The 15,410-nt window shown below is 39.3% G+C and overlaps 1 protein-coding gene across 1 annotated transcript in view; it reads right to left on the reverse strand.

Moving 5' to 3' along the window:
• Positions 1 to 10,300, reverse strand: part of PRIMA1 (proline rich membrane anchor 1) — a 712,079-nt gene extending 701,779 nt beyond the window's left edge. Inside the window, exon 1 of the mRNA XM_044074578.1 lies at positions 9,005 to 10,300. Coding sequence (XP_043930513.1) covers positions 9,005 to 9,094 — 90 coding nt within the window. The 5' untranslated portion in view covers positions 9,095 to 10,300. The remainder of the gene's footprint in view (positions 1 to 9,004) is intronic.
• Positions 10,301 to 15,410: the final 5,110 nt, after the last annotated feature.

Genomic DNA, 15,410 nt, shown 5'->3' on the forward strand with positions numbered 1-15,410 from the left:
CTATGTGGTAGTTCATGGGTACAGAATTTTTACCAAAGGGGATGACAATGCACTTTTTGGCATTGAGCTTGAGACCATGTCTTTGACACCAGGCATCTGTCTCAGTGAGGCCCTTTTGTAGGATGCCCACATCGTTAGGAGTTTCAATTATGTTTCCTAGTTTGCAGTCATCTGCGAATTTAGTTAGCCAAAGACCTTCTGTGTTAGCCTGCACTTCAGAGAAGTAGATACCAAACAGGAGAGGACCCAGGACTGAACCCTGTGGTACTTCACTTGTCACTGGTCTGAAGTCTGATTTGGAGTCTGCTACTTTCACAGTGTGGGTTCTTTCAGTAAGCCAGTTGGCAACCCATCTTGTGACATAGGGATTTATACCTAGTTTAGTGAGTTTATCTATAATTCCAGAGTGGGGGGTGGTGTTGAACGCCTTGGCGAGATCTAGATAGGCTGTGTGAACCACCTTACCCTCAAAGGTCTATCAGGTTTAGGAGACATGATCTGCCTTTTACAAACCCAAACTGTGTGGGGTCTGGGGTTTGGAGATCTCCAATGTCTTTGTTTATGAGTTCCATGATGATATGTTCCATGGCCTTGCAGACGAGGCTCGTCAGGCTAATGGGGCGGTAGTTCCCTGGGTCTGTTGTGGTCCCCCCTTTGTGGAGTGGGATAACTGTCATGGTGCACCATTCAATGGGCACAAAGCCTGAGGTGAGGCTATGATTGAACATGGTACTTAGGTGGGGTGCCAGTTCATTCTGTAGTTCATGTAGAAGGCAGCCTGGGATGTTGTCAGGTCCCATGGATGCTGTGTTCTTGGCTTTGGAGAGTGAAGGTTTTACCTGTGCAGCCATGATTTGCATTCTTCTGGTATAAAGATGGGCCCTTTAGGGGGTGAGAGCAGGGTAAAGTTAGCACTGAACCTGTCTGCCAGGATGTTGGCAATATCAGTTGGTTCTGTATATTTAGTGTCATTGTGCTGTAACTCAGAGCAGATCTGAGTGTTGCCATTGAGATTTTTAACATAGCTATAGAATGCTTTGTGGTTGTCTTTAGAATCAGTGGCAATTTTGTTTTCATAACTAGCTTTGGAGGATTTTATGAGGGATCTCAGCTTCTTACTGAGGCTGACCAGGGAGTTCCTCCAATCGTGGGATTTTACTCTTTTTTGCAACAGTTTCTTTCTTCTGTTGTAGTTTGTTTATGGCAGAAGACCACCAGATTGGCTTCCTTTTTTTGGAGGATAGCATCTTGGTTCTGTTAGGGATAGCACGATCCATGCACTCATGCAAGTGCTTATAAAGTGCATTTGTGTAGGATTCAGCAGTTGTACCACTATTGTCCATCTGCATGGGTGTCATGAAGTTTGCCACTTCTGTCTTAAGAAGCGTGAAGTTGGCTTTGGATAAATATTTTACAGTTGTTTTCCTAATGGGGGGTGGGAGCGGGATGTGGATGTCTAGGGTGATTAGCTTGTGGTCAGATCTGACCAACGAGGAGCTGACCTCTGGTGTGGAACACCGGTCACCCATGTTGGTGATGACCAGGTCTAAGATATTGCTGCCTCTGGTGGGGGTGTGGATAAGTTGATCCAAAGCATTGGAATTGATGATTTCCAGAAAACGTTGAGCAAAAGAGTTGGTACATGAGTAGTTTTCCCAGTTAATGGTAGGGTAGTTGAAATCAATCATGCCTACTTAACCTGGTAAACTTCTTTTTGAGATTCATCAAGGCAATGGATGAGGGTAAAACAGTGCATACTGTGTATCTTGACTTGGTCAAGATATTCCATTAAATATCCCACTCAGCCATTGCTGGCAAGCTCTATGAGTTAGGCATAAATTCCTATATACCCTGCTTAAGCCAGCTGTCTCATGGACAGGACTAAAAAGTCAGGATTGGGGAGACCACCTCCACCAAGAGACCAGTCACCCTCAGAGTACCCCAGGGCTCTGTGGCTGGCCTTCTTCTGTTTGGCATCTACTTTTCAAACGTCAAGGCTAAAATTCAAGGTCTCTGTCTCACCATGTTTGCAGATGACTATAAATTGGGAGCTATTATAGATTCCTCCCAAGAAATTAACATCTGGCAAGAGGGTTTAACACAGAAAGATGACTGGTGTCAAAGCCATGGCATAAAACTCAGTGCCAAAAAATGCATTATGATGCCCTTTGGGAAAGTGTCAACCCAAGTTAATTAATCCATCAATAAAATACCCCTAAAAGTCAATTCAGTAGTAAGGGATCTGAATATATTTAAACAACAATCTGACCTTTGACCAACATATAGTTAAGATAGTAAGAAAAATCATTCTGAGTCACCCAACTTATATATATGGATGGCATCCAGGTCCAGGGAAGTTAGTACCACTCTACTCAGCCCTTATTAAACATATCATTGAGTACAATGTCTCTTTGCCATGCACCTAACTAGACACTTGCAACAGTTGGAATGCCCACAAAGGTTTCTCACCAGGAGAATTCAGGGCATGAATACCCTGTCCTGTACTGATTACCTAAAGGCTGTGTCTCTGTACTCAGTCTCCAAGAAGCTGCTGAGAGGGGAACTTAGCCTGGCTTACAAGGCATCCTCAGACCCAGCCCTGGTTGATTTATTGCACATGCACAAAACAAACAGCACCAGAAACACTAGATCCAGGGATCTGAAATTCACTTGTGACATAAACAGAACATGCTGGAGAGACAGATGTGTGTCCCAAAAAATTATTCCCCTGTGGAATAGGCTCCCCCTACATGTAAAGCAGAGTTCATCCCTGACCCTATTCAAATGAAGCCTTGACAATTGGATGGGAGATCATAAATTTACCTCTAGGCTGGCCACCATGTCACTTATGAACAGAAGCCATGCACCCCTCCCCCATATAGATTCCCATGATACTCTGGATCCAGATGGGTTTAGTGTGTGTGGCTAGGCTTATAAAGGACCTAGTGGTCATTATCCTAGTAACAACCTATGAACCTGTGAAGGAGAACAGAACCACAGGATTACTAAAACAGGTTACCAAATAAACTGGCATATAAGTCATAATGGTTTGCTGCTCTTTCAGATGAATTATTCTATATCTTATGACACCTCCAGTAAGAAGATAAAAGACAAATTATTATCTGAAGTATAAATATGTAATCTTCCCCATTCTCATAATCTCTATTACTTGAAATAAGTGCATAAGAAAGTACTGGGTGAAGACCCTCACCCTCAATGAAATAACCCTTTGAAACATTATAGTGTGCTCTTCTGCTATGCATGTGTAAAAGTTAAATGAAGTTCCAGAATGACTGGTCACTTGGGCATCACAGTCCTCGTGCAAGGTAAGGACACCATAACTCTTAAAGTAATGATCAGGGAAGCTTGTAAACAGGAAACAAAATGACTACTAGACTGTGTAATTTTGAAATGGGCATGTTCTCTGAAATGTTGTTTCACTTGGGCATAACTATAGCTTGATACATCCTTGAAATAAGCATGTCAGTCAATACAAATCCAAAAGCAAAAAGAATGCCACATTTTCATGATATTGCAAATGCATCATATCCATCTGTATAATTTTTCAACATTTCACAAATAACTGCAAGACAATAGCACATACCTGTTTCTTTAAATGCTGTGATGTTCAAATCTGTTGTTATACTACATGCCACCCTAAAACTGCACTCCTTTAATTCCCTTTGTATGATTTATACTTTATCCTATACCTCTTATAAAGTTATACTCTAGTTTTTACACACACATAGGGCTACAGTAAAGGTTTCCATCTATGTCACTAGTTGAATTATGCATCATCTTTTCGCATAGCATTCCGAACAAAGAAGCATAGTACAACAAGCTTCCAAAAACTGGAAATTACTATGAAAACTTGAGATTAATGTGTAATGAATATATTCAAGACTGTACATGTATAATGCTTAAACACAGAATATGAAAGGACAGTAGTAACATAATACTGAAAAAAAACACTTTGCTGAAAAATAGAAATCATATAAATGGGTTACTGAGAAATATATAGAAGTAAGACATTTTTATCTACAAGGCACACTGAAAATTTAACATTTTCATTTTAACCCACTTCTAAACTCTGACAAAGATATACACAACCTTTCCTAAATTAGGCTGCATTGGTACTGTGGCAGAAATATGCAGCAAGACAGGGTAAGTGCTGAAAAGCACAGCATGTGTGAACACTTTTATCTGTTGTTTGGTTTTATGGTGTTCTTGCTTACAGATTTAGATGCATACACATGCATGCACACCACACATGCACATACATGCATGTGGTGTGCATGTGTGCGTGTGTGTGCATATATAATACTAACAAATTTAAATTTATATTCAAATATATATCTAAAGCTATATATATATATATATATATAAAATAAAATATGGATCTACTGAAGTTATTCTAAATATGGATCTACTGAAGTTAATCTAAATTTCAGTGGATCAACACTAAAAACATTCACTCGATCACAAAGGGTCGATAAACAGACTGACACCCTAACACACATGCTCTGAAGCACAACTTTGGACCAAGCAAAAGAAATCCATGGCCCCCACATTCCCTACAGATTATATAGACTTACTCTGAGAATGCACAATCCATGGGGAAGGGGAACATTCCTGAACTCCAGGGATGTAGATTTTGAGTACCTGTCAGTCCTTTGTTTTACCAACCAAAGTATGTCAACAAAACAAATGCTGACATTTGGAAGTTTGATTAATAAAAGCTCTCCCATATATACAAATATATACGTCTGTGTGTGTACACATGTATCCATTCACCCATCTTCTAAACTGCTTGTCCTGGTGATGGGCATACTGACAGAAAATTGAATAGAGTACCATACTTCCCTATCACCAGCAATACCCTTCAGCTCATTCTGTGTAATCCCTAGGCATTGCTAGCCAAACTAAACCATATAAACTCTCCAACATGTCCAGAGTTTAACCTGGAACTTGGCACAACTCACATGATTGCACCCAAGGGGTTTCATCACAAGGTATCCAAACCACCTTGTCTAATTTCTCAAAGCACAAAGGAGCAGTGGCTATACTCTAAGATCTCCTCAGATTGCTACATTATTAATTCCATCTCAGAGAGTGAATCTAGCTATGCTGAGAAGATACCCAAGTCCTTCTATAAGTAACTATAATTCACCACTTCAGACACTTCTCAAAGTTCATGACCATAGGTTGTGATGGAGACACACACTAACTAATAAGCAACAGTCTTTATCCTATGATTACGGTCCCCCTTCACCCAAACATTCCAGTACAATACCTTCTCTACCAGTGGCAGAGAGACTGAGTGTGTGTGTGTGTGTGTGTGTGTGTGTGTGTGTGTGTGTGTGTGTGTGTGTGTGTGTGTGTGTGTGTGTGTGTGTGTGTGTGTGTGTGTGTGTGTGTGTGTGTGTGTGTGTGTGTGTGTGTGTGCGTGAACACGCGTGTATGTCTCTGTGTGCGTGTGTGTGTGTGTGTGTGTGTGTGTGTGTGTGTGTGTGTGTGTGTGTGTGTGTGTGTGTGTGTGTGTGTGTGTGTGTGTGTCTGTGTGTGTGCATGTATGTGTGTGTGTGTGTGTGTGTGTGTGTGTGTGTGTGTGTGTGTGTGTGTGTGTGTGTGTGTGTGTGTGTGTGTGTGTGTGTGTGTGTGTGTGTGTGTGTGTGTGTGTGTGTGTGTGTTTGCGTGTGTAAATATGCAGTAACACAGATACATGCAAAATAGCATTTGTACAATCTGTATGCATTCAGTAATATATACAGTTAGTGTTATATAAATAAATGTAACTTTAAGTCTACAAAACACACACACGCACACGTATATACACATACATAGACACAAGCACATGAATATGCCTGTATCTGTGTGATTGTGTCTGTATCTAATATATGTGTTTGCATATGTTAACCTATCCCATTAACAACTTTATATGCTGTCATCTACGTTACTTGACCTCCTAAGGAAAATAGGATGCGTTTTCTCCATCTTTACTCTTATAACATCATTATTATTTCCCATGTGGAAGAAAAAGTCAGAGATCATGAGAACAGTCAGGGCTTTGTGCCTTTTTTTGTTTACTGCTTTCTAGGCTAAATCACAATACTCTGTCCCTTCCTGGAGATGCATGGTTCTGGGTGTTATGGGTTGCAGAATAATGGGTGATCCGTTTTCTTTTTTGGTTGCATTTTAACTTTTTCTCCACAGCATTTGTATAGTTCAGCTGCCTTTAATAGGATAGACTTGATATTGGACAAACCAAATTGATCTGATTAGTCAGCACAGCATCTTAACGCAAATTGCATGTTGTAAATGGAAATGTGATGTTATAAATTGTACACAGGCAATTGTATATAGTCTCTTTTGTAAATAGTTGACTTTTATGCTTCGCTGTTTATGGTTCAAGATATTTGAAGATTTGGAAAAAAAATTAATAAAAATGTCTTTGAGTAAAAAATAGGATAGGCTTATGTCTTATTTTCCCCATGCATTTTTCTGGTCCCGCTACCTCCCCCAGAAAGACACATGTATTAAAACTACACCCCTCTCCACCCCTTGCAGGTACATTCCACTGGCCAGTTTGAGTAACAGGTTCTGTAGAATAAAAGCTCTTCCTTTTTGTGCATTGGGCCAGAAGCAAACAGAGACAAAATATCACTGGTACCCATAGTTTCCTTTGCGTATTTCCTATAAACCTAACATTATTTGCTAAAAATGAATGATATACGTAACTTCACTAAAGCTCTGTGGTGCATTTTTGTTTCTCCAGTAGCAAAACAGCATAATGCAGATTAAAATGTGTATAGTTCACTTACAGAACCCTGAGAAAAAAAAAACTTGCTATGATTTTTTCATAAACTTTCAGTGGTGTGTCTTGCATTACATGGAATTAGCACAGTTCAATACATTCACTGAAAATGTAGTTGAATGTTATTTTATAGATTTGTTTACATATATATACACACATATGTATTAATATATATGTTGTAATGTCAGTATACTGATACATATTCACACACTTGTTTCCACTATCTTTAAAGCACAAACAACTGCCACAACTGAAAGACACTAAAGCTAGTTGGACAAGGCTGAACAAATCCATTCTTGACCATTCTTCAAGCTTTGTTATTAAAGTTGCAGTAATGTTACTTTTGAAGTGAAAATCTACCCATCAGTTTATGTAAAAGTCAGAGCATAGCGAATTGTTTTGGTTTTGTGACAAGTTGTTTACATGCTTTGTTATTTGTGTTTACAAATTTGGGTCTTTTTAATCAATGATACATTTTTCCAGAAGTCTCTGACTAAGACAAAATTTTAGGACTGCTACATCTTTCTCCAGTTAATATTAGACTATATGAATGTTTGTCGCATCTGAGCATTTCCAAACATTGATAACGTGATCACGCATAGAAGTGCTGGCAAATTTTGACTGAAAATAAGCAAACTAAGGAAATTACCTAATATAGCTCAAAATGGTCAGAACGTAAGGAGAAACAAAGTGCATTGTGTGTGTGGGGGATGTGTGTGTGTGTGTGTGTGTGTGTGTGTGTGTGTGTGTGTGTGTGTGTGTATACATTCATATTAAACAATCAGAGCATGAAACACTATACAATTGATTGCATTGTTTCTAAGTCATTATCTTACAATTCCCTGCCTTCCACAGCTTTGCTGTAATGTGCAAACATGGACATGTCATTTGTTTCTTGGAAGAATGCTATGAGTAGAAAATCCCTACCAAAGAAAAATGAATTGATGCAATAATACAATTCTCAAAGGATAGCAATTCCTAGTTTGTTCTTGCCCTGAACTACTTAGCCACCCACACATTTTTATTGAAGTGATGTTACCGAAAATAACTCAAAAGGTCACTTATCATTTCATATTAATCTCATATCTCAATGCCCACCAGCATTTGTCATATCACACTCCATTCCTGTTTCTCTGAAGATTATTCTTTAAATTATACTACTCTGTTTTACATCACACTCATTTTTTATGCTAAATTGCAACATGGCACATCATAGTTCTGTCCCAGGAGTTTACACTGCCTTTGGGAAAATTTAAAAGTGGGAAAATGTATTTAGGGCATTGTTTTTAAGACTTCTGTAACTGATTCAGCATGTCAAAGCATTCAACTGTTTAACACATCTATGTTGAGAGCATACCCTATGAGAAAGCAGATGTATGTGTAGTTTTCTGACAGCTGATGCCTCTGATACACTGTAGTTGCCTTCAGTTAATTTATCACATGAACTATTTTATAAGGTGCTTAGGAACAAGGTATTATTTATATGCGTTTATTCATTTTATTACATATTTATTTTTTATTTATCTATTCATTTGTTTATTCATTGTATACATATTTATATTTTGTATTTCTTTATATTTTGTCAAGAGGTTCAAAATATTCTGGTGACATGCATAATAAAACTCTAGAAGAAACAAAAGCTTTCACTCCTCATTAGTGAAGGAGGTAACAAAGTGAAAATTTAGACTTAGGAGACATATAGCATTAACAAGTCAAACGAAGGCTGGCTGACTTCCAGATGAAAACAGCACAAAGTATATGGTCACAGATGTTTGAGGATTTTTTTAAATGTCAGGTTTATTGTGATATTTCCCCATCCTCGTTATACTTGTATCTGGTTTGCTCAGAATGAAAACAAATGCAGTGCTTGTTGCTAGAGTAGTTAGTATCCATGGTTTTGTAATTACAACACTTTAAGGAATGATCCCAAGAATTTCATTAAGGCAGTAAGTTATGTTTTCCCTCTCTCTTTCTCCATTTGCCTCCCTCCCTCCCTGCCTGTCTCTTTCTCCAGGGATTAGATTTATCTTATTACTTTTAACTAATGGTACAACCAGAAATGTTTTACTCTCCAGTTATTTGGCAGTTCCCCTCCATTTTAAGCTGAAACGCAAGGCAGGATTTGGAGATGAATGTGTAAAACTAAGTGTGTGAATCTAAGAAAAGAAGAATAGAAAATGAGACACTTACCTGACACAAAAATAGCAGTGGGGCTAGGTAACAGTGGGCTAATAGAGTAGGCCACGCATGTAGTGTGAGGTGAAGGTATTGAAGCAACATTTCCTCTTTCTCCTGCCACTTTGGCTTTTTTGAACCTCAGGACTAAAGTGTTAGTACTTTGTAAAGTCCATCCCCAATTTAGCCATCTACTTCCAGTTTTTCTCCCGACGTTTCCAGAAAAGTATAAAAAGCACGGATTCCTGGGGTAATAAATCCAATTTCTGTGGCATAGAACAACTTTCCTTATTTGTTAGTTGTTGGTTAAGTGTCAAAGATGATAAATACTGTCTAACAGAAAAAAAAGTCGATTGCCGTCGAATAAGAAACTTACTTTTCTTAATTTTGTTTCATGTAGTGCTGGAGAGCTCTTGACAACTCGACTCAAAGTTTCCACCAGCTCCTTGGTTACGTTGTATCACCTTCTCGATATTTAAAAGTTTCATACAACTCTTGCACAACGCCTTCTTCTGACGTTACCCTATATAAAGATACAGTCGGTATACATACATAAATATTTTAGGATCTGACGTTTGGTGGGAAGTGTCGAATTTATAAACTCTTCTGAAGGTGTTTCAGGAAGGTGAATCCTAGCAGATTACTTAGGGAGAAAGCAAGCCACTTAGTGGACTAGAGACACTGGTGTGTAAAATATAGCACATTGACCAGCTAACATTAGCATATGTACTCTCTGACTGCTGATTCAGTAGAATAAACTGCTGTTTTCTTCTTTTTCCTGCTTTGTTTCGGCGATAGCAGCACACCTGCCAGGGGAAATCCGCGGATATATAAGACGACCCTCTTTTATTGGAAAACGAAATCTGAAGTGTCAGCTTTGCGCTGCTCCCGCAGAGAGCTCTCTCTCTCTCTCTCTCTCTGCCGTTGGTGCTGCAAGCTTGGCCTGTCACATTATCGTCTGTCCATCAAAGACGCAGACCAGAGTGATGGAGCAGGGTGGACCCGGCATAAGGCTGCAGCCCTTGCACTCAGAGCTCAAACTGCCAGTAGCAGCCCCGCTCTCTCCCAGCTAGGATGCTGCTGCAGCAGCAGTTTTTCAGCTCTTATTTGCGTGTCCAAGTGTTCCACTTCTAAAGGATGCTGTGAGTGTTCTTCTTTGCATAATTGGCGGTACGCAGTATAACTGTAATGTGTATGGGTTGGGTTAGGGTGGGTGAGGTACTCTGTACAACCAGATTCTCCCCCAACCCACTAAAAGGGTGTCTATGCAACTCCTTCGAATTACTTCGTGTGCACTTCCTGCAAATGCTCCGAGTGGCACAGAATTGTGTTTGTACCCCCTTGACAAACAATGCTTAAGTATGCTAAGAGTGGAACCGCATTGTAAAATAACGGGATTCCTGCTGCAGACCTGGGATAGCACATTCAGGGTCATCCACGCTTCACTACAACTGGACGTCAGTTGTACTTGCGTTTCTAGGATGTCCCTGTTATTCTTAGGAATCCCGTACAGCTTTAAGGTTGTCACAGTTATGAAACGAGAAATGTGGCTTTTATTAATAGTATATTACAACTACTGACTGTTCACAACACACCCCGCCCTCTCCATGTTGATTCAGCAATAATACAATCGGCACAGGGTTTGCTCTGTTCATTGGATTTCTGCAAGGAATGGGGGGGGGGGTACTTAAAGCAGTACTGCAGGGTGTGATGAAGGCTTGTCAGATTCTCCAGCGACAAGGCCAACACCATTCAATCTGCCAAAAAGTTGTCCATTTTTCTGTCATAAAGAAATGTATTTTTTTTCAGGCCGTGACATATTCAAGATCAAGGCACACTTTTCCTTCCTATAATAAACGATAAGCGTTCACATTTTATTTTTTTCCGCAATATTTTGTTTCTTTAAACCAGGGGACATGGATTGTTATAATTAACCACATTAAAGAAGAAGAGCTCAGTTTTCTCTAAAGTTTAATGCTTATAACGTTTATTAAGTTATTTTGCTGAATACACCATACACTGTGGACGTGCTGATCACAACGCTCAAGGAACCAGAGACATTTTTCAACAAAATCAGGGGCAGTCTTGGACACTTTTAACATATTAGCACTATTAACGTGAGACAGTGATACACTAAGAAAAGGTGAATTAATGTACATTTTTCCGAAATAAAAGAAGTATATAACTGTAATTATTGTCATTATTTATTCAGTGTAATTTTCACTAGTTTTAGGAGGGATCAAGAGGAACGGAGCTAACATTTGAGTCAAAATCAGGAATATCCCTGAAAATGAGGGACAGTTGATAGATATGGTGCTGATGTTAAACCTCAGTCCAGCATGTGAGTATCCATCTATCAATGATCCTGGCATGTCCTGCAGCGTTTTATAGCCGCTGGGTTTTTAGGACTTTCACTACTGTAGCTTGTGAAATAAGCATAAACTTTTAAAACAGGAAACAGCAACACACACACACACACACACACACACACACACACACACTGATCCCCTGCTCAAGAGCAGTTTACCAAACTAAACGCCACTGTAATTCATGCTTCTCAAGTGTACTTCATTATGAGAAACGTTCCTAATTTTGAGATTTAAAAAGTCCATATTCATAGCCGCTCAATAGTCTGTCTGTCACACATTTATAATTATTATTTTAAAGTGAATAATATTGAATCGTGTTAATTATATCAAAATAACTTTTTATAAGTGTAAAGTAATACGTTTTAAACATTCTGAGAATGTCTTAATTGAAATTGCTAGTAAGCTGTTTACTAAGTGTTCCGCATTTTGCCCATTTGATCCACATTATAAGAAGAAGTGTTTTACATTTTGAGGATGGAAGGTTTTGAGAGCTATGTTAAGCGTGTATCATCCCCAGGAACACAAGTACGTAAGAAAGAAACCATCTAGCTAGGCAAATGAATGAATAAACAGATTCTGTTAATCATGGAAATTATCAGTTGTCAGTTTCGATGAAACAACCTTTTAAATATGTGCACATTCAGTGCTGGTGTTAGCATGTTGGGGCCCCTGGGCACTTGTAATCTATCACTCTGTCACTATACCTCCTCCAAAGCAACCTTTTAGTTCATGCTGCAAGCTTTTAGGGATAATGCGCACAGACTGACCTGTAGCTACAATGCTCTTAGATTACGACAAGCCTGCGTACCACACTTGACCCATCTCACAAAGGAATCTTTACATCTATTGGCATTTAGTTCCAACAATGATACATTACAACTCAATGTAAAGGACTGAAGTTAAGTGAAATGGTGCCTTAAGCACCGCATACTGTTTCCTTCCCTTCAAACACAAACGCACACACATGCACACACATCTTCTAGTGCTCCACTCTGCCCCCGATCACACCATGCACTTTACTTTTTCCTTCCTTTTCACAGATTTTGCTTTAACTCTTTAGATTTTTTTTAAAAATCATAATGTTCTATATACTCTGAAGTGCAGACTTTTTTTTTTGTACACAACTTTTTCATCCAATGATGGCTTGAACATAAATTATGATTAAGGAAAGAAATTTGTTGTTGCTGTCCAGCTTTAATTTTCCTTGCATTTTCAAAACACCTTTCCTAAGACAGCACAGTAATAACCATTTAGAAACTAACTTAAGCCGGGGACCCCAGCAGCCATAGAGTTATAGATGCTCTGGCATACATTTTAGAGCATTCTCCCAACCTTTTAATCCAAGAGTGGCCTAAACAAAAATCATAAATAAGAAAACAAGTTTCAGCCTTATTTTTTCCTTTTAAGACAGTCATACGTTGTGGCCAAGACTTAATGTTGAAATCTGTCAAAGTAGTAGCTCATAATAAACAAGCCATTTTTTATGAAATATCTTTTTATTAAAGTATAGTTCTACAAAAAGAGAAACAAATTTTTAAACACATTACAAACATTGCAACAGTAACAGTCAACATCAACAATCATGGAGAAAGTATATACTTGCAAAATGACCCTGTTTGTAATGAGACAACTATAGTGCTAATATTAATAGATATTTACTCTTCTTAATACTTCCATTGATATGAGTGATACCAGTAATAATAGTGTTAATAACAATGATATTGTTAGTGACAGTGATTTTGAAAGTGATACTGGTGGTTGTAATTGTAGCAATGATAATAATACTAATAACAATAACAGTAATAGTACTAATGCTAATTGTAGTAATAATAAGCTGCATGCCTCAATATCTAATTGGAAGAACAGAGTTTAAAACTTAAAATACTTAAATTCACAAGATTTAATTAAACTTGTTATCCCATTGTGTATTCAGCATTCTATAAGTGATGGAATGTGTCCTCTGTATCACAGTTTATAAGAGTATAGCGAAGCATACATTTTCCTGATATTAGTTTAGTATCTTTAAAATTGTTCATCGGTTGATAGGTTCATAGGTAGGTACTAGGCTATTAGCCCTAGGGCCTATATAACCCTAGCCAAAAAGGTACCCTGGCTTTCGCCACCCAAGAAAATTATTTTCCTGTCCCCTTGTCAAGCAGAGCCACAGAAGTGATCCCCGGGGTGAATTTCCTATCTCCCATCCAATCATCAAGATTTTTCTTAAAGAGTGCTAATGAGGAGCTTTGTTTGATATAGACAGGTAGTTTATTCCAGAGTATGGGAAGTCTCTGGGACAGGAATCTATCCCTCCAGCATGTTCTGTTTATTGTTGTGACAAGGTTTAGGTCCCTAGATCATGTAGCTCGGAGGGATTGGGATTTCTTTAACTGAAGCATGTCCAACAGCTCTGGGCTTGACATAGCTTTGTATGTTAGGCTGAGATCACCTCTGAGTAGACGATATGCAATGGACTAAAGCTGGAGTTTTTTGAGATGGTCTGCATAGGGCATCTGTTTGAGGTTGGAAATCCTCTTTGTGAGGTATTTCTGCGGCCTTTCCAGTTGTTGTAGATGTCTTGTGAGGTACATACCAAAAGGGGCGCTGTATTCTATAATGGGTCTAATGAATGATGAGTAGAGGGGAACAATGACCTCTTTTTTCCTGGATGAGAAACCTTTTGTGATGAGGTGTGCCACGTAGAAGGATTTCCTGACTAGTGTGGTGATGTGATTATCAAAGGAGAGACTACTGTCCACCTGTGTCCCAAAGTCTCTTATCACACTTTTGGTGTTAGGTAGACTACCACCTATGTGGTAGTACATGGGTACAGAGTTTTTACCAAAAGGGATGACAATGCACTTTTTGGCATTGAGCTTGAGGCCATGGCTTTGACACCAGGCATCTGTCTCAGTGAGGCCCTTTTGTTGGATGTCCACATCGTTAGGAGTTTCGATTATGGCTTCTAGTTCACAGTCATCTGCGAACTTTGTTAGCCAAAGACCTTCTGTGTTAGCCTGTACTTCAGAGAAGTAGATACCAAACAGGAGAGGACCCAGGACTGAACCCTGTGGTACTCCACTGTCACTGGTCTGAAGTCGAATTTGGAGTCTGCTACTTTCGCAGTGTGGGTTCTGTCAGTGAGCCAGTTGCCAACCCATCTTCTGACTTAGGGATTTATACCTAGTTTAGTGAGTTTATCTATAATTCCAGAGTGGGGGGATGGTGTTGAAAGCCTTGGCGAGATCTAGATAGGCTGTGTGAACCACCTTACCCTTATCTACGGCTTTGATGACCACTTCAAAGAAGTCTATCAGGTTTAGGAGACGTGATCTGCCTTTTACAAACCTGAACTGGGTGGGGTCCAGAGTCTGGAGATTACCAATGTCATTGTTTATAAGTTTCATGATACATTCCATTGCCTTGCAGACCATGCTGGTCAGGCTAATGGGGCAGTAGTTCCCGGGGTCCATGGTGGCTTCCCCTTTGTGGAGTTAGATGACCATCGCTGTGTGCCATTCAGTGGGCACAAAGCCTGAGGTAAGGCTATGATTGAACATGATTCATAGGTGGGGTGCCAGTTCATTCTGTAGTTTGTGTAGAATGCAGCCTGGGATGTTGTCAGGTCCCATGGATGCTGGTTCTTGGCTTTGGAGAGTGTGGTTTTTACCTGTGCAGTCATGATTACAGGAACTTTGCATTCTTCTGGTATAGAGATGGGTCCTTTAGGGGGTGAAAGGGGGGTAAAGTTAGCACTAAACCTATCTGGCAGGATGTTGGCAATATCAGTTGGTTCTGTATATTTCATGCCATTGTGCTGTAACTCAAAGCAGATCTGAGTGCTGCCATCAAGATTCTTGACATAGCTATAGAATGTTTTGTGGTTGTCTTTAGAATCAGTCGCAATTTTGTTTTTGTAACTAGCTTTGGAGGATTTTATGAGGGATCTCAGCTTCTTACTGAGGCTGACCAGGGAGTTCCTCCAATTATGGGATTTTATGCTTTTTTGCAACAGTTTCTTTCTTCTGTTGTAGAGTTTGTTTATGGCAAGGGAC

Source organism: Protopterus annectens, chromosome 6.part0 (assembly GCF_019279795.1).
Source record: "Protopterus annectens isolate FY-2018-M chromosome 6.part0, PAN1.0, whole genome shotgun sequence".
In the NCBI taxonomy this organism is placed as follows: domain Eukaryota; kingdom Metazoa; phylum Chordata; order Ceratodontiformes; family Protopteridae; genus Protopterus; species Protopterus annectens.